General features: G+C 40.1%; 1 protein-coding gene and 1 long non-coding RNA gene across 3 annotated transcripts in view; one reads left to right on the top strand and one right to left on the bottom strand.

The window, feature by feature from the left end:
* The window catches only part of FBN1 (fibrillin 1), a 229,046-nt gene that overhangs the window by 104,542 nt on the left and 99,785 nt on the right, over positions 1 to 24,719 (bottom strand). The window contains exons 6-9 of the mRNA XM_045900130.2: positions 19,516 to 19,713; positions 15,971 to 16,096; positions 10,115 to 10,240; positions 4,554 to 4,712 (exon numbers count right to left, since the gene is read on the bottom strand). Coding sequence (XP_045756086.1) covers positions 4,554 to 4,712; positions 10,115 to 10,240; positions 15,971 to 16,096; positions 19,516 to 19,713 — 609 coding nt within the window. The remainder of the gene's footprint in view (positions 1 to 4,553; positions 4,713 to 10,114; positions 10,241 to 15,970; positions 16,097 to 19,515; positions 19,714 to 24,719) is intronic.
* LOC123861244 (uncharacterized) lies at positions 14,195 to 23,606 on the top strand. Of its 2 annotated transcripts, none has more exons than XR_006794998.2 (3): positions 14,195 to 14,307; positions 16,636 to 16,771; positions 23,540 to 23,606. It is a non-coding gene; the product is annotated as an uncharacterized LOC123861244 (long non-coding RNA). The 2 variants fall into 2 exon arrangements; XR_008508055.2 differs by lacking the exon at positions 23,540 to 23,606 and adding an exon at positions 18,283 to 18,406.

Below are 24,719 nucleotides of genomic sequence, written 5' to 3'. Positions count from 1 at the left end.
ACCTATGTCACGATTTGCCTCAAGGAGGAATCAAATGCCACTTTCTCAACTCAGTCCTATTTGTGGATCCCACAGAGCTCTAAAGAGCACACTAAAAAGCCCGGATTTTATTTTAAGCCACTGGAAGTCTTCAGCAGATTAACGTGGGATGTAATCAACGAACATTTTCAGAAGATCAGTCTTGCTGACACAGGGAGAATGTCCAGGAGGGAGGCAAGGCTGTTACAGAACACCAAGGGCAAGAAAGCTTTGGCGGGACAAGGGAGGCAGCGATGGAACTGAACAGGAGTGGATGAATTTGAAGCATATTTTAGAGGTAAGTGGGTAGTGCTTCATGAAGGGGTAAATGTCAGAGCAGAGGAAACAGGAAATCAGGAACAACATAGTCTTCTGGTTTAGCAGCTGGGTAGATGTTGGTGACATTTACCAAATGTGAAAAACTGCAATGGGAGGTAACTTCAATGGGTTTGGTGGGTAGAAGCTAAGTTCCATGTTGAACATATGTATTTTGAGGTGGCAGAAATCCAAGCAGATTTGTCATGGAACAGCTATGTAAGAGTTCGAAGCCTAGCGGGAGAAGTGGGGGGCTGGATATAAGTTTTGGAATGATCAGTAGGTGGGTGGTATTTAAAGCCATGGGGATGAATGAGCTCCCCTAGGGAAGGTGTGGAAAGTGAAGAGAAGGGTGTGCAGAGACAAAGCCCTGAGGAATACCTATTTGTAAAAAGACAACAAAGTGTTGGAGAAGCAACACGCAGCGGGGCAGAAGGAATACCAGGGAGTAGTGGGTCTGTTACTAATGCTGCATAATGATTCCCTAAACTCGTACACCTGAGTTAATCAGGAATTTCCCTCTGACTGCACATATAGGCTGATTCCCATTTTTCATGCCAGGTCTTTATCAGAATAAATCATCTTTAGATTTGTGACACGTTTTTTCCTGAGCTTCCAAAAAGATGTTTTAAGACACAGTATCCAGGTTTCCAGGGATGTATTTACTTAACTACTAGTACATTAGCCACATCTTGTTATAGTTCCCTCTATATGTAAACTAATCTTGTGATTTTTTAAAATTTCTTTTTCCCCTTCTTGTCAGAATACTGATAATTTTATTATCGCTGCCACACAGGGATTCTCCCACAGATAATTTCTATACTAGCTTTATCCACTAATAGGAATGAGGCTAATATTACTCTTTTCCTTGTGCACTAAATCTGACTTATTCTAAGGCACTGTAATATGTCTTATGGAAATACATTCATATTCAACCTCATGGGGAAAATCTGCCAATTCACATGTGGCCAAATATACCTAGCTACAATGTACCTTGTTGTTACTTGTTGGTCCATTACTAAAACTTCTTCAATCACATTTGGCATTTCCAGCTCAGGTTAACATCATGTATTCAGAGAATTCTATAACTGCATTTTAATTATTATTTATCTGTAATTTTAACCCACACAGATTCTGTAGCATTTGACTGCATCTGGAAAGGATTTATATTATTGTTTATGCTTCCCCGAACCCGGATGCTACAATCCCTCTTGCAAAACCACAGCGATCCTTCTTATAGAATTATCACCTGGATGTGCCCTATCTATCACTTCCCGGCTACTTGCTTTCCACCAAATTTCTACCACCAAGATTGTGCATAATCTTTGAAGTCAACAATCATATCTAACTCATGACTAATTCCCACTCTGAGCCTCGCCTTGCAAATTGCACATAAGAGGAATTCATTAACTATGTGTTGGATTTAACTGGATAGCAATTATATTAAGGGACTCATTTTGCTTCTAAGCACCAATTCAGCCTTTCTTTTTCTTTAGTCTTTTAGGATTTGTATAAAAGAAGTTGAATAGCTTATCAGGATTTCTGCTAATTAGATTGATACATGACTTTAAGCATGCCATTAAATTCATCTTAACCTCCGTAGGAAAGTGTATCAGAGTGGGTGCTATACTCTGTTCTACTCTCTCCAGCTTCATAACTTTCCCATGAGCCCGTTTACATTCTGAATCAGCAAACTGGGGCTAGTTTTGTTCAACTGATGTCCATCTTTCCTAACTCCATTTAACTCAGAGATGATACTGATTTTTTTTAACATGGTAAAAAGCTGACTAGTCTAAAATAATCCATATATATATATATGAAGGATTATTTTATATACATATATATATGTGAATGATATACATATATCCTATATTGTAGGATATATAAAGGATATACATATATGTGTATGATATACATATATCCTATATTGTAGGATATATGAAGGATATACATATATATACACACACACACACATATATATATATAATATATATAATCACTCTCCATAAGTTGAGAGCCCAGAGTTCTATACCAGAACGCTACCAGAACATCTGAGCAAACAAACACCCACCTGCAAATTAGCTTTTCTCTGTCAGTCTGCTTTGCCCTGGGCTTATCTTAGATTATGGGTATTTCAGTGGTACACATGAGAGAGCAGCTCCCTGCAGAGCCACACAGGGAGACAGGGTCTTCTGCACCTGCATTCCAAAGCAGGTCTTCAGGCACCTCAACCTGCCGTCCCTCTGTCCTCTATTCAAGACCTCAGCACAGAAAGGAATCTGCATCAATGCTGCTGATTCCTAAATTAACTATATATTTAAAAAGTCATTCTCCTGGTACGCAAGCCATGCACTTCTAAAGAGTGACCTACTAAATGGTCCCCCTAGTGCACCAAGGAGGGTGGGTTTTATTTTTAGGCCATAGACAGTAAGCAAATCAGACAAAATATATGACTTGTTATATGTTAAAATGTATTGAAAGATTTTTATTGCTTCTTTAATCCACACATATAAGTCTCAGCAATAAACAGAAATTTTATAGTAACATCTGTGAGCAGGTGTAGAACCCAGGATAATGGGAAATTCACATTCTGCGATTAACACTCTGCAGTATCCCATTAACTCTGTGTTTATCCTTCCTCACCTTGATTCACTCTGCTACAGTTCTCGGAGTCAAATACACTGTTCAGGAATCAGATGAAGAAGCAGTTATAACCTCAGTTTTCACTTAGAACTGCTGGGAAAGTTGTCACTTAATAAATTGTTCACTCCACCTGAATGCCTCCTATGAGCCAGATTTTGCTAACTACCTACTGTGGAAGTGCTAAGAAAGCATAAGGAATATGGATGGGACTGTAAGAATGAATGAGACCTCCTAATGAGATTTATCAACTAGTAATAAAGAAATACATGAACACGCATTCGCACAAAGCAGAGTAGATGGGATTTGTGCCAAAGCAACAGTAAATACCTGGAGCCCCAAGACAGAAGGCAGAATTTCCAGCTGTGGTTATCTTGGGACATCCAGGAATTAGGTCGTATCAGGAATCATGTTAGGATCCTTACTGAACAAGAGGGCATTTAACAAGCAAGGTGGCAGGGTTTAGGAAGTAGGGAGGAAGAACCCGAACTGAGGAGGAGTTTTAGGAAAAAAGAACAGTTGACGTCAGAGATCCTCAGACTGGTTTCAAGGAAAGCTTGATCGTATAATTGAACTAGAAAAATAAAGCCACCATAAAGAAGAAGAATTAAAAGATGAACTGGAGTCAGATTTGAGGATGCTAGATGCTCTGCCAAGTAGTAAAATTTTATTTTCAAGAAATGGAGTGACTTGGACTACTAGATACTGCCTGAATTCATCCTGGGAAAAAAAATTTTTTTTAATATTTTATTTATTTATTTATTTGAGAGAGAGAATGAGATAGAGAGAGGGGGGAGGGTCAGAGGGAGAAGCAGACTTCCCGCCAAGCAGGGAGCCTGACGCGGGACTCGATCCCAGGACTCCAGGACCATGACCTGAGCCGAAGGCAGTCGCTTAACCAACTGAGCCACCCAGGCGCCCCCATCCTGGGAAAATTTTTCCAGACATCTTTCCCTACCTTTTCCCCCGGCCATAATTTTTTTTAACTGAACTTCAGATGAATTATGCTTTGGGAAATGTATATGGTAGATGTGGATTTCATAGAGATGAGTTAGGAGGCCACTGCAATAGTCCAGATGAGAGAAAAGGAGCTTTATGTGAAAATGGAAGGAATCTGACAGATGTGAGAAGTAGTACAAAGAAAAAAAGTCAGTAAGAATTGGCACCAAGGAAGAGGAAAGGTGTCAGGCATTAGGGAAGGAGAAAACATGTATACAGCATAACTCACTGAAAGGCTCAGAGAGCAGTGAATTTGATTCAGTGGAGCTTTTGAGGACTCCTTGAGAGCCAAAAAGAAATACATGAGAATAAGAGAGGACAAGCCCTCCTGAGAAGGTTGCTATTCAGTGGTGATAAGCAAGCTCAGTAAGAAGCAGTACCAGAAAACAGTATTATCTATATGGACCTCTGTAGTTTCCCAAGTCACTGTCTGGGGAAATTTCCCTGGGAGTCATGTCTTTTATTTTCTGGAATCTTTTTCACTTACCTGGATTTCTACCAGATGTGCTTCACGCACATTGCCACTGGGCTTGTGAGGGGTGGGACTGGGAGACTCTGCAGACAACTGGAAGGGCTCTTACCGGTTGCTCTGATGGGACACATCTCAGGGGCGACCGTGACCCCCGGGGACCAGCATCGGCCAACATCACAGCAGCACTGCATTTTCGTTATGGACTGTGGCAGTTGGTTAGAACAGCGCCCATTTGCCAGAGCCGTGTAACAGTATCCCGGGCGAACATCTGAGAGAACAAAGAAACACATCCCCACACACATCACTGAGTTGGAACTCGTAACAACACTCTCCTGCCCCAGCACCTCTGCGCTTCACACGTGGGCTCCGGAGGGACACACTGACACTCTCGCCCACGGAAGGGAAGTGGCGTGCGCTGCTCAGGAACAATGCTAGGTCAGACCTCCCTTCGTCTCACACCTTTCGCCCCTGCGAGCTGGTGCACTTGGCTGAAGTCCCACATTCCATCCCCAAGGTGGGGACGAATGATTACAACCACATGTGCCATAGGAAAAGAGAGACTAAGAAAATCACTGGCAGTGACAGTTAATTAGTTAGAGAGACATGTCTTTATACTGAAGGGAGACTTTGTTGTCCTTGTTTCAAACCACTTAATTCAAGCTGCTTTGGGCAAATATTGATATAAATCTATTTTCAAACAACATTAAGTCTGCACTATAGTCTACATTTCTAAAAGATCTTTCTTACTTTTCAGACTATAAATGTGAGTCAAACTTGTGAGATTTTCTTTTTTAAAGGAGTGAGCCACTTTGCAGTCAGATCCAATGCTTGTGAATCAAGATTTCCTTTTGTCCTAGGGCCCTAGCAAGATTTTATAAGGCACTAATTATTTACAAGTTCAAAATGTACGTGATTCCAAGTTCTTAGTCCTATAGAATACAATGGTTCTTGAAGGCTTTTTTTTTTTTTTGGCAGAAAGGTATCTTCTCAAAGCAACAGGGGTAGACATCTTTCTATATGCCACTTTTATTGGGTTACATCATGTCTGACAGTCATGACAACAATGACACGCTGAAGTATAAATCTAGGCTATCAAAAAAGAGCCTGTTACATAGTAGAAACCTAACGGCTTCATGGGCCTTTGAGAAAGCACTGTGAAATAGGGCATGCAGGTAGCTAAGTACAGAACACCTTGATCCCCCTGACATGTTGATGATGTACCTCTTTAAGGAAAGCATATCACTGCATAGCCCATGCGCAATAAAGTAAAAAGTAAATAATATTTTAAATATGCTTGTTACTTGAAGAGATAGAAGTGGTAAATTCTTTTTTTTTAAGTAAGATATTTTTAAAATGAGTTTTTAAATTTTTAATTTAATTTTATTATGTTAATCACCATACATCATTAGTTTTTGATGTAGTGTTCCACGCTTCATTGTTTTCGTATAACACCCAGTGCTCCATGCAGTATGTGCCCTCCTTAATACCCATCACTGAACCATGAGAGACTATGGACTCCGAGAAACAAAATAAGTGGTAAATTATTTTATAAAATGAGGAATTTTTTTACAGTTAAAACTTCATCCCTATGTTGCCTGTCGAAACACTAAACTTCGAGTTTGATCAGAGGTCATACCTATGATTGTTTTCATCTACATCATTCTTAAGAACACGAAGCTCTCAGACCTTGAAGGTGGCAATAAATTAATAAAATAAAATGGAATTAAATAAAGGCTAACTTCGAAACATATAAATTATTAATATCCTGTGAAGAAGGCTACAAAAACCCAGACAAGCCATAAAATAAAACTATGGATCAGCTTTAAAGAAGATGAGATTATTTCTGAAAAATACTTAAAACCACTAGCAGGTATAAATGTGCTTTCTAGAGATCTTTTGGGGCCCCGTTCCTACACCTCCAAGTAGAGTACTAGTGTCAGCAGAGAGGCCAAACAAGTTTCCTTCCAGCCTGGTCCAGGGTAAATGGCTGGAGAGAGGAGTGCTGACAAGATAGACTCTGTAAAGTCACTGGGGGTACCTTCCCCATGAAGAAGAAGGAGCTTCCTACTTGCTACTTTTCATGGCTTTAAAGCCACAAATAATTTATATCCTCAGTGATTAGTAAATGTTTGGGGCATGGAAAGCAAAGGCTGTTAAGAATGGGAAGAAATGTTCAAAACTGACTTATATCCCAGTTTCAAATGAATTTGGTGGTCAAAACTCAGTATAAATGCTTGACCAATATTTGTATATATAATTTTCAGTGTGGGCTATCTTTCGGAGCAGAACTGGGTCCTACAGCTGCCAGCTGTAAACTCTTAATGGGCTAATGTCTATTATTTTGCACATTAACCATGATACTATTTTACTGCCCAGCTGGCTCACTTACATGTTAAATCAGTAGGTTAGAAAACTCTTGATCAAAATGGTGAATGTTGGGGCTAAAAACCTTACCAGCCAAGTTTGGGCTGCGAGCAGGCTCTGATATACAAACAGCACCTGCACCTCCAGTAAGCATTTTGCTGATTTCTCTTTTCACAGGAGAGCTTTGGTTAAAAATACACACACCGACACAACTTATAATTTTGAAGCAAACCTATGGGCTAATAAGTAAAGGAAGGGAAAATGTGTGAAAACCGGGAAACACTGGGAGGAATGGCCTCCTGGGCGCACCAGCCTGAAGTTTCCCACGTCATCAAGCAGCAGTGCCCAAGGAAGTGGGAAGGAAGCCATTGTGGTGCTGGATCACTTCGCAAAGAGGCTAAGGTGGAAGGTGAGGGGGAAGAATGTTAGGATTTGGAGGAGATAACTGGAGTTCAGATGAAGAGTAGATACCTTCTTCTATTTTGAATCTGCTGTGGCCAAGACATCTGGCAGAAAAGGATTAGGAAGCTTTCCTCCTTATCCCCCTTCTGAATCACTTGGCCCCCCTTCCTTTCAGAACCCAGAGACCACATTATATCAAAAAATATATATTATGGATTAAACAGGTGTTTGCAGATCATCCTAGCCTATCAATAGGCCTCTCCCAACCAATCACTAACATTGTTGTGTCCAACCAGGAGTTAGGAGCTGTGAGGCCCAAACTAGAAACAGGATGTCATCAGGATTCCTGGGAATTGATGAGACAGGACACACTAATGTGAAAAGACTACCCTACATAAGGTATTATTAAAGTGCCAAAGGAAGATCACAGAACAAAAAAAAATAAAGTAATACTTTAAGAGCTTATAAAACAAAGGGGATACTGGGGACAGGGAGGTCTGAGAGCCTCAGAATGTGGTGACCAAGGTGGAATCTTGTGCTTAGAAGAAATGTATAAGGAGATACGACACACCCCTAGCTACAGGTTGGGTTTTCTGTTGGTTAGATGGGCTAATTCCAAACAGTCAACTTACCAACAAATCCTAGATTCATTTATAAGTTGGAGACTATATGTATTTTCTTTTCACTAGGGATAATTTGGGGGGTCTCTGTGGTTTGCCATGGCAGAAGATATCAGCCTTAGGGAAGGCAGAAATGTCGCTTGGAGCATTTTATATAACAAGTTCCTAGCTATGGGTACAATAAAGTTCCAAAGAAGAAGAAACTGCACTGGCCTAGGTTATGGTAAGAAAGGGTTTACTGTGTCTGGTGGTCATTTGGGAGGGAGCAATGAGAGGGTTTGGGACTGTGGGCTCAGGCCCAAGTTGGGATCCCAGCTCCTTCCCTTCTTAACAGCGTAAACAATTGAACCAAGTTACTTATCTGAGCTCTGTAAACCTCAGCTTCTTCCCATCTACAGTGTGGTTGTGAGCATGAAGTCAGATAATTTCCATAAGACACCTCACACCTAGAAGGTCACCCCTGAATCCTAGTCTCCCCCTTTCTTTTTAAATAGCATGGATATATTTGGTAAAAGATTGATAAAAATGTAAACCATCTGATAGGTAAAGGTGTTTTAGTCATAATCCAGGGCTCTCTTTGAAGGTTAAAAAAAAAAAAATCTACCTATTATTTGGCCAGGAAAGAACTTCTGATCTATCTCTCTGCTAAGCATCATTATGGGATGTCAAGTGCGAATTGGGACAGTTTGGGGAGAAAAAAGAGTTCCATGAATAGCACTGGCCATTCTTTCCCTGTGGTACCAGTATGTATGGAAGATCCTGGAAAATCCGGCAATCCAGGCATCACCGTTGTTTCTAAGGAAAAGTCCAGATATGCTTCCTTCACTGGTTGTACTTATTCAAATGTCAACTTAAGAGACCGTCCTCAGCTTTTATTATATGTGACTAAGTACAAAGGAATTCAGAATTTCAAGTACAATTCAGTTTGGGTCTGAAACTCATGGCTTGTGGTGAGGATGTGAAGCTGAGTGTCTCTGAAAATATGGGCCAGAAACAAACATCAAAAGACAGTGTTCATTTTTCTCTGAGGCCATGTGCCATAGGCTTCCCGAGCTTTGCCTGAATAATAAGGAAGTACTCATTTTGATATTCAACAAATACTTACTGAGTGTCTATGACATGCAAGGAATCATGCCGAGAACCATCAGGGATATAGGAGGATAGCAGTTATTTAGCCTTTAAAGGGAGCTTACAACTTAATTAGCGACATAAAAACATACAGACATAAAATTTCCCTAGGAGACCATTTACGAGAAGCATATCTCAGGTAAGGGAGAAACTGCTTTCAGGTAGGCTGATCTGGGACATCTTCAAAGACAGAGAACCTGAGTAGAAGCATGAAAGGCAGCTTGAGCTGGGAAGAGTATCCTGAGTGGTACCACAGGTATGATTCAAGGCAGGAAGGAATTAAAACAGATGACCTGGTTGAGGGTGAGAAGCAGGGACTGTGCTGATAAGTCAGCAAGGCTGAAAGAGGTCAGAGAGTGAAGGTCCTTAACTACTAGGCTGCACACTCTGGAACTTGAACTTTACTCTAGAGAACTGGACTTCGAAAGAAGTCTTAGCAATCGTTAAATCCAGCAGTTATCAAACCTATTCGTTTAAAACAAGAAAATCCCTTATTTAATGGATATTTTACACAGAAGCTAACACACCACCAGGTAAAAGCAGAGTTGCCTGGAGTGTGCATGTTAGAGGCAGGGAGTGGGAGGCGAGGGTCCTTTCCCCCTCAGCCTCCCCCTTCTCACGGTTCCCCTCTCCCACCCCAGCAGCTCTGGAGACCTTTGCTGCACCTGAAGGATCCATGCGACACAGACTAAAAAGCCACTAATTTCCAAATCTTAATGGAAAACTACCAGAGGTTTTTGAGCATTTAATCAAAGCATTATTTTAGAAAGATAAATCTGACAAGATGGATTGTAGAGAAGCCAGGAAGCAGGGAGACCAATTAAGAGATTATTGCAAAATTTCAGACCTAAATTAACACAGGTCCCAGGAAATGACAGAAGGTTTGACACTTGCATAATTGCAAAGTTAATTTATAGACTGAGAATATCTGTATGGGCTCCTGGATCATCCCTCTTTCTGGGAGGTAAAAATCCTAATACAAGACCACAAGGTGCCTCTTTTCTTGAAGAGAGTGCTCAACTGTTTAATAAGATGTAAAGGTACATTTTACATCAAGTGAGAAATTATTAGTCCCCCTGAACAAAAGCGTTTTGGAAGATGTTTGTTATGGAACTGATTTACAGGAATCAGGCACGCTGTTTAGAATTAAACCTACCTACGCATCTGGTACCATCAGGAGAGGGGTAAAAACCGGGAGGACATTTGCAAAAATAACTGCTGACTGTGTTCGTACATTCGCCCCCATCACAGATTCCAGGAATGGTGCTGCATTCATCAATATCTGGAATATAAAGAAGAGTTTAGTATTCACAGAACACAGTATAAAACTGTTCATCATCAAAAGGTTCAGATATAACGCCAGTCAAACCGATCTCTACAGAACAAAAGCTGCATATAAAATAGTCAATTCAAAAAGTGAGTGCTTCTCTCAACCCAGGCTTACCCAAGGAACTTATAAACCTCAAGAGATTGGAGTAAGATAATAGAAACTTCCCCTGTAAAATCTAAACTATGTACTGTTTTACCAAGTAACGATAGCATGCTAATATTCCAAATTTCATTTAGTTTAAAATTTTGTTTTCCCTGTTCTCTCCACGTTTTGCATTGAGTTAGGCTCCCTTTATGTTTACTCTATATTCTGCATGAGTTCCTGTGTTTCTTCTCAATCTGATTTTCCACAAGCAGATACTGAAATCCTATAGAGAAGAGCATGTGGTCTGTGCTGACCAAGACTTGGCCATCGTGGTGTTCTCAGGGGCACCCACACGGCCATGATGATGGTTTTCTGTAGGTTCAGTGAGTGAATTGTGGGGGACACTGGGACCCTCCACCCAGAGCCCTCTCAAGGGAGGACTTGTTGACTTAGCATTAAGGGTACTATCAGTAGACAGCCTCTGGTTCTCAGCTCCTTCCAGGTCTGCTTGAGCTGCAGAGAGCCACCTCACTTGGGACTATCTACACCCTTCTCATGAACCCACACCAATGACTGATGGTGGAGGCGAGAGAATGGTCTGGTCATCTACCCCAGTGGGGACAACTCTGAAAACCACTCCAATTCCTGAATACCCTGTGCAGTCAGTGGAGGCCATAGTCAGGGTTAGCCCTGAGGCCTGAGAAACAGTTCCTTCAAGGGGAACTTTTCAAGAACCAGCTTCAGACACTGACAGTTGTCAATAGATGTGCCACCAGTGAGGGGAGAAAAGAAATTGAGAACTTCCTGCTTAGGCTAAAAGTGAACTCAGAGCACAGGGTATCTGCATGACCTTGACTCCAAGAGGAGTGGGCTTTCTGCACTCACCTAGGGACAGACGCATTTTGACCCAAGCCCCCTGGGAGTATTGCAATGGCCAGACTACATCATTGGCACTCGGAAAGCCCTAAATTTTAAAAAACAAAGACTATTTCTTCTCCAGTTTAAGTGCTGCTCTTCACTTATAAAACAAAATAGAGTTCTAAGTGGACCAAATTCAAGGGTCTTCTGACTCAAGATCACCCTGTTAGTCAAAAAGGCAGCAGTGACATTGTTTACGTGCAGTGTAACCTTTTTAAAAGCAAAATCCTCATTCTTCTATGCTAGGCTAGAGGCTAAAGCAAACAATATTCCCCTGCTTATATTAGAGTCAATGCTAACATAAACAGCATTGTCATTGTGAAGTTGTATAATGGTAAAGATGTATATTCTATGCCGACAGATAGACATTTTACTGGAGTGGGTGAAAGTCAGGCTGAGAAACAGCCAAGGACGGAGCCTAAGGTTCTAGAACTAGCATTATATCAGAAGACACATTTTAAGACAGTTCTTTAGCATCAATCCTCCTGCACTGACCAGCCACACTCCTACTTAAAAACTAACAAGGTGCACCTGGGTGGCTCAGACAGTTAAGTGCCAGGCTCTTGATTTCGGCTCAGGTCATGATCTCAGGGTCCTGGGATCGAGCCCCTTGTCAGGCTCTGCGCTGAGTGTGGAGCCTGCTTGAGATTCTCTCTCTCTTAACCTCTGCTCCTCCCCTAGCAGGCACACAGACTGCCTCTCTCTAACAACAACAACAACAAAACCAAGTAAGTCCAGCCTAAGGGATTCAACAACCTCATTCAAGGATAGAAGAAGATGTATCCCTGGAACACAAAGGTATTAAGAAGAACATACCTTCCTCAAATTGTCCCTAAAGGTTAATGTCTGGGTCACTGAACTCCTATCAAAGAGCATATGAAGAAATAGTGTTTATTAAAAGAAATATTTTTCTACCTGTTAGTATAAATGACTGCTACCATCCTATAAGGTCACTTATATCAATAACCAAAGAGGTTATTTAAGTGACAAAATATACCAGAAAAAGTTATTTAAAAAACAGAATGAGCTGGCAGGTCCAAGGAGACACTTTTCACATGCTGGCTAGGTCAGATTTGGCTCCTTTACTGAGATGATAGCAACAACAAGAATAATTAGAGCTGACAGGTATTGAGCACCAGGTATTGATTAAAGGTTTCATGTGTGTCAACCCATCTAATCCTCACAGTATACGTATGAGCACAGGACTGATTTCTATAATTCTGGTGCCCAGGCATAGCTCTTGCGTTACGCTGAGACCTTCTGAAAACCAGCATGAGTAAAACTCAAAGTAAGAGCAAAGAGGCTCAATTACAAAGTGATGTGAGACCCAAGTCTCCAAGTGCCAGGGGCTGGGCAGTGGGGAGAGGGGCAGCGATCCCACTAAGAGCCCCTAAAAGAGCAAGTAGCCATCAGATATATATGTCATCATTTTAGAAAGGGGAAGTCTTAAGGTTTTTGGCCATGTATTAGGGAGCGCACAGATTAAGAGCTACATTTTTGAAAAGTCCTTTGCATCATGCAGTGCTCTATTATAATTGCTAAAGGCTGGGCTGGCGATAATCTAAATCCCAAAATATTAGTGGTTAATTAGGAATCCAAGGGACTTCTTCCAGAAATAAAACTTAATCCTTTAATGACACTTTTTATTTCTTAATTTCCTCCCACAGTAACCTATGCAAATATGGCCTTGGTTTCCGAAAAGAAAAGCCTCATGTGTTCGTTCAGTGTGCACACTCGAGAGTCATTGGAAAAACCAACAGTGAAGGTGGGCATGAACTCTGTTTCCCTTTTTCTCAAATCATAGCTATAAATCTTAATCTTTTCTTCTTAAATTTATGAAAATGTAGTAATTGTTATTTAACCACTTCAGCTTGTTAATTTACATTTCGTATGAATCTAAATTGCATGCATTGATACAAAACTTAGTCCGTGACTTTTTTAAGTTTCAGGGAAAGGGGATATTTTAAGAAAGGAGAATTCTGCAAAAGGAAGATCTCACAAAAAAACTGCTCTTACCATCACTGAGGGAGTGAAGGTTAGCATCCTGTAAATTTGCTAAAGCCCATTTTGGATTGAATTGGTTTTTTAAATAAATTACTGTGGGCTTCCAGGTATCCAGTCCCTTCCTTTCCAAGTCAAGAGGAAGATGCATTCCAAAAAGCCACTCAAAGTAATGGCAAAGGTGCCAGAATGATTTTCACAAAGTCACAGAATCCCACTGTGGCCTGCCCATCTTCCTAGAGCACACAGAATTTCTCTTCATCCTTTCAGTGGTGTGGGCTAGATTTTCTGGAATTCCTTCTATTGACCATCCTATCAATCATCCTATGCCCAGAGTTACGACTTTCCCATAATGAGGCATGGAGCTGGAGAAAAGCAAGGGAGTGCTGAAGGAGGAGACTCAGCTTACCAAGCATTCTTGGAGGACTTTCTGATTACTCTCCTACCCCAGTAAGACAGGGCAACAATGCCCAAACCAGCTTCCAGACCAGAGTACATGTAGTACTAATGGGACATTCTCTTCCAGTCTCAATTTTGCATAAAAAAAAATAAAAAGGGAGGGGAAAAAAACCCATCATCTGAATTTAATGTAACCGTAGATGGCTAAGGAAAAAAAAAAAAGGTCTAGCCAAAAGTATGCTGTTTTTATCTTGCTACTGATTTCAATATGTAGCCGGAAAAAAAAATATTTGTGAAAAAGGATTAAGTAATTCTCAGACTAAATTTTTTGTCCATTGGACACACCACCATACTAGGCTTCTTAGCATTAACAGGAGGATTTTGAATGAGTTTTCTTTCAGTCTGAGTATTAAATCTGTGCATCTTCTGTCTTGTTCACAACCACACAAGGTGATCCATCCTGACCCACGTTAACTGACAGGTCTGAGGGAAAGGCAAGGGACACAGGAAAACAATTTTGCTCCAAGCTGAAAGCTACTGAATTCCAGAAAACAATGAAGACTGGACAAACCATATGGACCATACTGCCCTAAATCTGAAAGCTGACGATATCTAAGGTGAATATATCAAGCTGAGAAAGCCTGAAAATATAAGATGCAACCCACTGCTGATGTGGATTTTGCATGCTATTATAAACCTAACAGCTTATTAATGGCATAAAACACACATAAAGGGTACCTGAAAATCTATACTATATTTCAAAATTTTCAAAATATTAGCAAATATAATTAAATATTAATATTAGAGGTTATGGCTTATATCCAGGAAAGAAGATGATATAATATGGTACAACAAGTACCAGAGTGTGAATCAAAAGAAGTAAATTTTGCACTATCTAAATGACTTCAAACAGGGCACGTAACATAGCCAGTTCCTTAATTTATAACGTGAAAGGGTGCAAATAGGTAAGTTCTTTACCCCATTCAGCATCAACATTCTCTGCTTCTAACTTAGATCTACAATATAACTCCTAGAATACATCGGGCTGTAAGAGTCAAATTTATTGTTCTTTGAAACTTAAAATGTTTTTAAGAAGTCCTCCTTCCTCAGAACCTGAGTATTTTTCACAGCTACCTCAACTGTATATAGCATGTTCAAGAATATATCATTATAAATTCTATGATGATTAATAACTTAAAAACAACTCTCACCCATAAAGATAATTCTAGCAGAGTCAAATTTCAGATTATTCAGTTTCAGAGCAAGTAGATATTAAACTTCTGTGTAATTTATGAACCGCACCTCAAATCTGATGCTGTCTTTCCCATGTATGATATATTGTGGCTATCTACCAAGAAGATTAACGACCCAGACCCAATCCCAGACAAATGACTTAGAACGAACTATTCCTCATTGCTGGGGTTTAGGAGTTGCAGTACATGCATCGAAATGAAACTTTATATCACACCAGGTAGAGCTGAAAATGAAGGAAGAAATTTGCTCCACTGAGTTTGATGAGACACGTACCTTGTTACATTATGGACCAGTACCCTGTTACATTACTGTCAGACATTATATGGCCCTCAGCAAAGAAAAGAGAGTCTGATGCTGCCTACTTATTTCCCTCTCAGGGAAAAAGCATTTACTATGACCTTGGATGCCAGGCCTCTTTTTGGCAAGTAGCAGGAGTGGTGAATGTGAACACATTCTCTCTACACACATTTTCAGGAGCTCAACCTATAAACTAAATGAAAATATATAAATTTACCTCCAGTTATTTTTCTGTTTGATTAACATTAAAAGGCTTCCATTTGATAGGCAGAAAAGAAAATACTAAACTTGTACTAGGAGCATAAATATAAGTAAGAGTTAATCTCTCAAAAAAAAAATCAAACATACATTTTAACTAGAAAAACATGAGAAGATATGTCTTTCTGAATGATATGTAATGATTAAATTTAAATTCATGTCTCTAGAACTATGCAAAAACATGTGTCTTGAACATTTTAACCCAAATATTGGTTCAAAAATATTTCATGTTTTAATATTTAATTTGATTCAGATGGATCTCTTATTTTGGGTCTATAAAAGTGGAAAAAGCTGCAGGGTTTTTCTGGTTCAATAGCACAAAGGCATATTATTTCTGGTAAGAATATTATATTTACACATTCACAGGAATGACAAAGACAGAAGGATTCTGGAACAATTTACAATAAAGCTTGTCACTGATTTGGGTTTTGCCTGCCCCTCCACCCCTTAACTGCCAAGCATATTTCTTACCTTCACATTTTTGTGATGCTTCATTAAATTTGTGTCCAGCAGGGCATTTGCACTCAAAAGACCCAACAGTATTAATGCAATTTCCTCCCTGACAGAGCCCAGGGATGGCCTGGCATTCATCCACATCTGTCAGATTTTAGGAGAGAGAGAGGAGAGGGAGAGATCCATATAAGTCATTGCAGAAGAAAATGTGATAGTTTGTCTACAATTATATTACCATATTTATGTCAGTGAGTTATTCGTCCATCACAATATTTGGAATATGATGAGAGAAACTATTTCTCACAATTACTCTATGTAAAATACATTACTTGAGTAACAAAACTTGGTCAATAATGTCTTATAAGAAGTCACAAATATTGTTAATTTTCCCACCTTCTATCTTCCCTGGGTAAGGGGGAATATTTATACTGATTTTTGTGGGTTTTATTATGCATGCTGCAAATTATAGGGATACAATGATTAAAAGGCTGACAGTAATAACTAGAGTTATTCAAAAAAGCCTTAGGATCAAAATGCAACCCATTTCTATAATAAAACTGTCTCTAAGACTTATATTGAATGATTCAGTTAAAACAGAATTTACTTAAGATCACTCGGCCTACATGAGACAGTGAATGTTTTTATGCAAATGAAATGGGAAATGTTCACCCCCCACCCTGTAGAATTGGCTTGTGCAGTCAGAACTAAATAACCCAGGAACCTGGACTGAGAACTGAGAGACACCCCAGATGAATGCGCCGTCTCAGCCGCAGACTCACCTTGCTGGCAGAGCAGCCAGCAGAGGGAACCTTTTTAAAGGTAAGTCAGAGTGTGTCCTTCCCAGCTCAAAACTCAAGTCCGTATCTTAGCAGATTCTATCTGCCCCCTCTACTCTCTGACCTCTGAGTCTCTGGCGTCCTCCCTCTCTCACTCCTCTCCTTCCACACTGGCTTCCTTGCCATTCCTTAAATATACCAAGGATGCAACTGCCTCAGGTTTTGTAGCAGTGACCCCTCTGCCTGGATTATTCTCCCTCCACAGAGCTGCATAAAGGTTCCTGTTGCCCCGTCCATCAGGTCTCTGTTCCACTCTGGCAGTGGACCCCTCCCTGGCCAATCTAATAGCAACAGCCAGCCCCCTGTCCTTCACCACCCTTCTTTGCTTCTTTTTTTCCATAGGCTGAATCACCAGCCAACCTGATAAATACTGGTTTGCTTTGTTTTGTTTCACAAATCCATTGTCTTTAATGCAAATTTCAGAGGGCAGGTTCTTTGTTTTGTTTACGGCTGTATCCCTGGCACCTAATAACTATGGTCCCACATGTAGCCCCAAATAGGAACCTCCTAGGAACAAAAGTAATCATTCCAGGCTCATTATGTTCAGTTAGAAAGACTGTAAAAAATACATCATGTACATTCTTTCCATCTCTTCATATATAACACACAAAGGTCTAGTTTAAAAAAGGAACCCCCGGGGTGGCAGTCTAAGTTTTCTTTCTCTCACTTTGGATCTTCTTTTTGAAATCTGGAAACCTAGTATACTCTCTTGTTTTACTCTTCACTGTATGAAGCAAGAGGATGATCACCAATTTTAAGATCTCTAATAACATGTGCTCTTGAGAAAAGTCGGCATGAGGGAAAGGATACTAAAGGAGCAACAATTTATTTTGCTATAAAAGTGTCACTGTTTTAAATGGAATGTCTTGGCCCACAAATGAATAGCTATATGTGAAGTATAATTAGATTATGTTTTACAGCTGATCTCAATTTTGTCTTAGACCAGAAGTTTCCATTCTCTTGATATGCCGAATAAGTTATTAAAATGTTATTTGAAATTGATGGTACATATAAACAAAACTTGATAGTCATGTTGGTCATAATTTTTGGCCAAGAGGTAATATATATGAGGGCACTTCTCTGCTGGCCATACCTTCCAAGACTGAAGACAGAATAACCTCCTTTATGAACCCATTTGCCCACAGCCCCTCACATCTGGCCCAAGGTCTGAAAACGCCAGCAAAGAGACAGAGCCCCAAGCCGAAAGCAGAATCCCTCAGGCGGGGGCGCGGGGGTGGGAACCACACACACACAACCAAACATGATGAATTTCATTCTCAAAGTGGCAATATGACTGCCATTTTGATTTTGTGGGTTGCACAAAATTTCTGACAGAAATCTTTTCATTTTCTTTCTTGGATGTCTAATAGCAGAGTCAGGAAGGGACAGAAAGAAAATGCTGGACAAGTCTAGACCATAGAAAATGCATAGTAAATCCACAGAGGAGTCGCTCTTCCCTCTCTCTTTTCATTCTCTGTCCCCCAATTCTCTTAGTGCCTCAACCTCTGACAAGGACTCATGGACACCATATCTGGCTTTCTGGTCTCTGTCGGTGTGTTCATGGGTAGTGGCTGGCTTCAGAACACCAAGACCAAGAATTTCTTCAAAACTCACTGGGACTTTCTAAGGATGAGAAAAAATAAAGAAGGTACCTAAGAAAGGGGGAACTAAACTTACTTTTTATTTTATAAAACCACACACTAGACCCCTCTGTAATTCCTTTGTTTCAAAGTGGCTTCTTGCTGCTCCTGACACTCAGAAGGACAAGTTGAAGGGCACATAAAGGAGCTGTATGTTATACACAGCAGTCAGGAGCCAGGACCAACAGTGCTTATCACAAGTGGAATTTGTGGAAATATAATTTAATGGAGACCCACAGACCTGTGGGATTAAGCTCAAGTTCTGTTTTACTGCGTATTAGCCTTAGAATTAACATACAGAACAAAACTAGTATCTGCTTGCCTCAGAAAAGCATACCCTGAATTTTCTGAAAATACTGCAACTTGCTGAAAAAGCCCTGAAGATGTCTAAAGGAAACAGATACAGCCTGGGAGTTTTCAATCCCATCAGTTTAGTGCTGAACTGCCTCCGTTCACTTCCTCCTGTTTCCTGCCAGACATCCAGACAATAAAAGAATTTGTACAGCTGGAAGAACAGGAGTGAAAGCCAAAAACAGAGTAAGGGCTTCTATGGGAGGCAGGAGAAGAAGCGAGCAGGCGACATCTGGGGATATTTAAAACTGTGAAACAAATCTTAATTTATTTCTGACTTGTAAAAAAAAAAAAAGCATAATGTAGCATGTAGAATGGAGAGAGGAACAATTTTCTTGAGGTCAACTAAGTACAACCCATGAGACAGAGGAATTCCAACAGTATCAAATGAAGGAAAAAAACCCGGGAAAAACAGACTACCTTGTGCACAAATTTTGCTTAGTGTTTAAACACAGCATTGCTACAATGCACGGCATTGCTGCAAAGAGAATCCTACCACCCCCTAGAAACACCTCTGTGGGGGGAGGGGGAGCTGCGGGCAAGGAGAACTCCAGGGAGATGAGAGGCTCTCTCTTGAGCCACGCTCCTAATGCCTAAGTTGGATATCATGCCGTCAGCGAAATCGTGAAGCTATGTCTCTGACGCCGCTTTTCCATTCTCTCCAACTTCACTGCAGAATGGCTCTCCAGAGCAAATAAGATGAATCCATTAATAACTCCATTGGCCAGAGGTTTACCTTGACAGGCTCCCGTTCGTATATTTGGAATGAAGCCCCGGCGACAGGGGTGGGGCTGGGCAGGGCACATCTCACAGGGGTGGCCCCAGGCTCGGCCGACCGTGGCACAGCAGAGTGTTTTTGTGCAGACAATCCCGCTGAGCTGTCCCTGGCACATCTGGTTGCTGACCACAGTAAAACATGGGCCTGTCCTGTAATCTGAAAATAAAGAAGGAGAATTCCATGAAGGTCCAGAAAAGCAGGAACCATTAGGCAGAGGAACAGCTGTGCCCCATCCTGCTTGACTCCAAACTGGGAAAGAGTGTTCAGGGATAGAACTGCACATCGGTGACTCCGTGTGAAGCCTTGGGCAGACCATTCTACCGCTCACTTCCATGTTCCTCACCTAGGACACGGGGATAAAAACACCAGTTTCTACCCACTGTGAAGACACTGTTGTAAGGATCAAACACTTTACAACTGTGATGTCCTATACATACATAGCATTATGATATTAATATACATTCATTCACGCAAAAAAATGTATCAGTGCCTACTATGAATCGGCCCCTGTGCTTGATATAGATGTTTAAATGATTAAAATAGATCAAATCCCTGCCCTTATGGAGCTTACAGTCTATTATTATTCAGGCTGGAGAAAGCAAAACATTTCAAAATTTGCAGTGAGGCAAGTCATGGCACCTTCTTCCTGGGAGTTCCTTGAACAGAAGAAATGGGTTACTCATTTCTTTTGGATTGGGTCCATCTTATTTCAAATACAAAAAACAAGCAAGCAACAAATACGTAAGCATTTTAAAATATTTGCCCATGCAAAGACATTAGGTATTTAAGATAAAGAGTAAGGACATTGGTCTGAAATCATTGTAACCCTTGGGCAAAAGTCCATCTTCAAGTAGACAGTGAAAAGTGAAGGCCACAGGAGAATTTCCAAGTACTCTCACTGGATACAAAAATCTGCCTCCGTTTTTGTTCTGTTCTGTTTCGTTTTGCTAAAAGGAGAAAGTCAATCTGGATTCAGCAGCCAAAAAACAAGAAAAATTAACATGTAGTGAGCACAGAGGACCAAAGTCAGACTGTCCTCAGTCTCCCTATGAGAGAAATTGAGACCATAATATCCCTTTCTGTTCTACAGTGACCTTGACAGATAAGGGAGGCTGAGTTGTGGCAAGACCCATGGGCTTCTACCCACTACCCAAAGCTGCATGCTCCCCTATGTCATTTTCAGAAGTGCATAGTGTTTCCTGTGAGCCCAGGGATGCAGTAGATAAATAATAAATAACTCCAGTAAGTTCCTTTCACCACTGAATTCTACAGTTTATGAAAATCACTGTGTGTGCTGATAAAACCTCTGGGTTAGGTTTTCACTTTTCTTTTCTTCTTTCTTTCTCTAGGTAGGTAGGCATGCCTCTGTTCTGTGTATTCTCTCCTGCTTTCTCTGTTGCAGTTATGACCCCAGCGACTCCCTATCACTAAATGTTCTTCCTCACTCTCCCTTCTATCTGGCTGGAATGAGCCATCTGTGCTCAGTGGCACCATCCTAATGCCCATGCTGCCCTAATGTCCATGTGGAAAGACGAGCCTTCCGAGGAGTTCCTAAAACAAAACATCACCCAGTCAAGTTCAGCAAGAGGACTACGCCCAAATTATGGTAGCACTTGAGAGATGGACAGGGTGGACAAAAAGTCAAGTCCCCATCTCCACATCGCCCTTTCCATGCAAGTGCTTGCCAAAGTGTGCTATGTGTATCGCTGATGGGATGCAAGATGGCTTTAGACTGTGAGGCTTTAATAGTCATTTATCAATTCTAATTTGTATTATTAAAAAGTATAACCTTAACAGACTCATGATTTCACATATATGTTTGCTATGATTAGGATGAATTTTAAAAGTTTAATTCAATTTAAAGAAAAATATTAAGTAAACTCTAGTACAGGACACACAAACAGGCCAAAAATTTGTTTAGATTGTACGTAAACACCACCAGTGTTACCATTCAAAAAGACTAACCTCACACCTTTCTTCCCCTCAAGTCTCTAATGTTCTGGCCCCACCCATCTTTCCAGCCTCATCTTGTCGCTTCCTCAGTTTAGTGTCTTTTCACTTTGTTCATGCATTCTTTTTTTTACCCTACTGATTATTTTCCAGTTTTATGTAGCCAAATTCTAGGTATATTTTAATATTTAATATTTTTCATAGTATGCCAGATCTATTCAAAATCTGCTATCTTCTTCCATAGAATTGAATTTGAACAAGAATACAAAAATCAAATGCTGTTGAATAAGATCTCTGCCCTCATTTCATTCTGTCAATAAAGAAAAATGACAGCACCATGACAGTTCACAGCAAAAGTGCTCTTAAAGGCAGTAAACACATGGACAAAGTCAAAGGCTGCAATCGTTCATTATTTGGCTCAATTCTTCCAAATATTACCTGTAGGCATTTAATAAATACTTCTCTAACATATGGCATTTCTTTTCTATTTTAACACTTTGTTGTATATTTTTGAAATTCGAAAATAAAAAATTATTTCAGACAATTAGGAAAAGGTAGCAACATAAGAAAATAAAAATCACATGTAATTGCAGCTAAAGAAATCTTTGATACATATTGGTTATATTATCTTAACCTAATTTTACATGTGTTTTTTTCTTCCTCACGAGATAGGAACTATATTAAATCTGTAATTTTGAATCGTAACATTGCCAAAAGCATTTTCCCATGTAACTACCATTCCAAAATATGATTTTAATTGCTACATTAATGGATGTACATGATGGATAATTTTCCATCAAGTTATAACAATTTATTCAATAATTTTCTTACTGTGTATCATTTAAATTGCTTCCAATCCTTCATTATTACATACAACGTTCACCATACATTACTGATGAACTCCTTGAGGATGAAAAATGTTTAGTCTCATGCAACTACCACCAAGATTTTTATAACTACATGTGCATATTTTACTTCTGAGACTAGAAAGATCACAGCAACATAATCTTTTATTTAAAAAATAAATAAAACCTTCTGTGTTAGGTAACAAGGAAAGAAATTTAAGTTCGTTTCTTCTCTTAATTTACGGAGATAAGTACAAATGCTTGAATCAAACAGATTCATGGTGGCATGACATTTTCAATCTTTAAAAAACATAATGGAACATGAATTTGAATTTACAATCCTCTCTTTGACACTGCTTGGATTTGGTTTTGCTGCTCACTTTGTCAAGATAACCTACAGAAAATATCTTATAGATGAGGATCGCAAAGATACAGGGGTGCAAACGCGTGCCCAGCAAAATCAAGGCACACTACAAAATACTAAGACAATCTGATTCAGTCCTGCCTGACACTGCCTCATGACTTCAGACATGAATTCCTCATTGGAAGACCCTCATAAAAAGAAAATAATCCTTAGACTTTTCCAGAGTCAACAACTTCTTACTCTCATTTCAATTTGAAATGCATGGAATAGAAATGGCAACTGTTAATTCTGACAATTTTCATTAGGCATTTCTAGAGCGCACAGGGACCCATCTTTATTAAATATACTGGATATCTGGCAAATAGTTGGAGTATGTGTAACAGAATCTATAGACTTGACACATTTCTACACTAAATACTTAACATTATGGACAAAGAACCAAACCATTTGACAGTGCAGATTAGTAAGTGGACATAAAATGTATCTGTAGGACACATTTTCAATAAAAATTGCTGAGTGCCAAGGGAGAGGCATAATCTGGATGAAACAGAATTGGATCTAAAAATTTCTTGGAAGGTAAATGCTCTATTAACGTGGTTTTCAAATGTCATTCTGATTTGGCAGCATGTCCTTTCTGTCTTGTGTTTCATTTAGATTGCCAAAGTTATGCTGTTTTTTGTCCAATACTTGAACCACAGAAAAAAAATTTGCCCACACTCCTAGTTCCTTACTAATAATCCAATTATTTACAATTATTCCCATAGCACTTATGTGATACTAGGCGAAATTTGCATATTCTTTTTTTTTTTTTTTTTTTTTCCAGAGAGTCCCAGCACGAGACATGGAATGTGCCTAATTCAATGCTTGGGTAATGTCTGACTCACTCCCTCAATGTAAATCATTACTCCTAATTCAACTAAAATATAGTATTAAAAACACTTCCTGTTTGCAAACTGCTCCACAATCACTTCCTTATAAGACCTCCATGAACTAGGGCAAGAGGCCAAGCCTTTCCCAAATTAAAATGCAATTTTAATTGTTCTTAACTGGCTTACTTTAGTGTGGCTTGTTCATGGGAAATTTGGGGTCTACATGTTCCCATTCTGACTGGTGAGGGGCTCCAGGACTGTTCCACAGTCCCCACAGATTTAGCCTCAAGACAGGATCTAACCAACGTGTATGTGTAGCTTCGGATCCTCGGTCCCTTCCCAGATCTGCAGCTCAGAATGCTGTGACCCACAGTGTTACTTCACTTTCATTTGTAATCAGACTTCACCCTGAAGCAAATGCATCATGCACAGAGAAAGAATATTCTGTGGTACAATGAAATCTTGTCACTCCTGCCCAGTCCCTAAACCACAAACTGCAGAGAAGGCACAAGGATATAATTTGGGGCAGTAGGCTCCAATTATTTTAAATCCTTCTTTTCATAAAAATAACAAAAAAAAGAACAAGGTATCAATTTATCCATGACAGGGTCACAGCATGCTTCTTCCTTTCAGGTAGGTTGGCCTGGGACGCATTAGACTCCTAACGTGGGGAATTTCAATACAACCTCCTGAGGGAAGAGTTCAGAGAACTTTTAGTCTGAGGAAAATTAAAGCAAAGAAGTTCCATGATCATAATTAGTCTCATAACTGCTGCCATTTCTTCTCACTCCAATTATTCTTAACCTCAGGACATAACCAAATCACCTGGGGAAGTTTTGCAAAATGCTAATGCCTGGGCCTCACCCCTGTCCTCCCACAGCCCCTCTCCCCCTCTCCCCCACTCCCATCCCCTGGAATCCAATTCAGTAGATGTGGCATGGGGCCTGGGCGTCTGTCTTTTGCAAAAGCCCCCCAAAGTGATTTTGCCCTCTAGAGCTCTAAGTTCAATCTCTCTCTCAACTTTATTGAAAAGTGCTTATGTTCCATTATTAATTGGTGGTGTCTGCAAGATAGCTGGCTGCTTACGTGAAGCTCTAACCTTAGAAATGTGAGAAAGCCCATGAACTAGGATTG

The sequence above is a fragment of the Mirounga angustirostris genome, unplaced genomic scaffold (genome assembly GCF_029215605.1).
Source record: "Mirounga angustirostris isolate CCGP_5_RB_7025 unplaced genomic scaffold, mMirAng1.0.hap1 SCAF_9, whole genome shotgun sequence".
In the NCBI taxonomy this organism is placed as follows: domain Eukaryota; kingdom Metazoa; phylum Chordata; class Mammalia; order Carnivora; family Phocidae; genus Mirounga; species Mirounga angustirostris.
The sequence above is the reverse complement of the archived record's forward strand: the minus strand, read 5'-3'. Positions and strand labels throughout refer to the sequence as shown.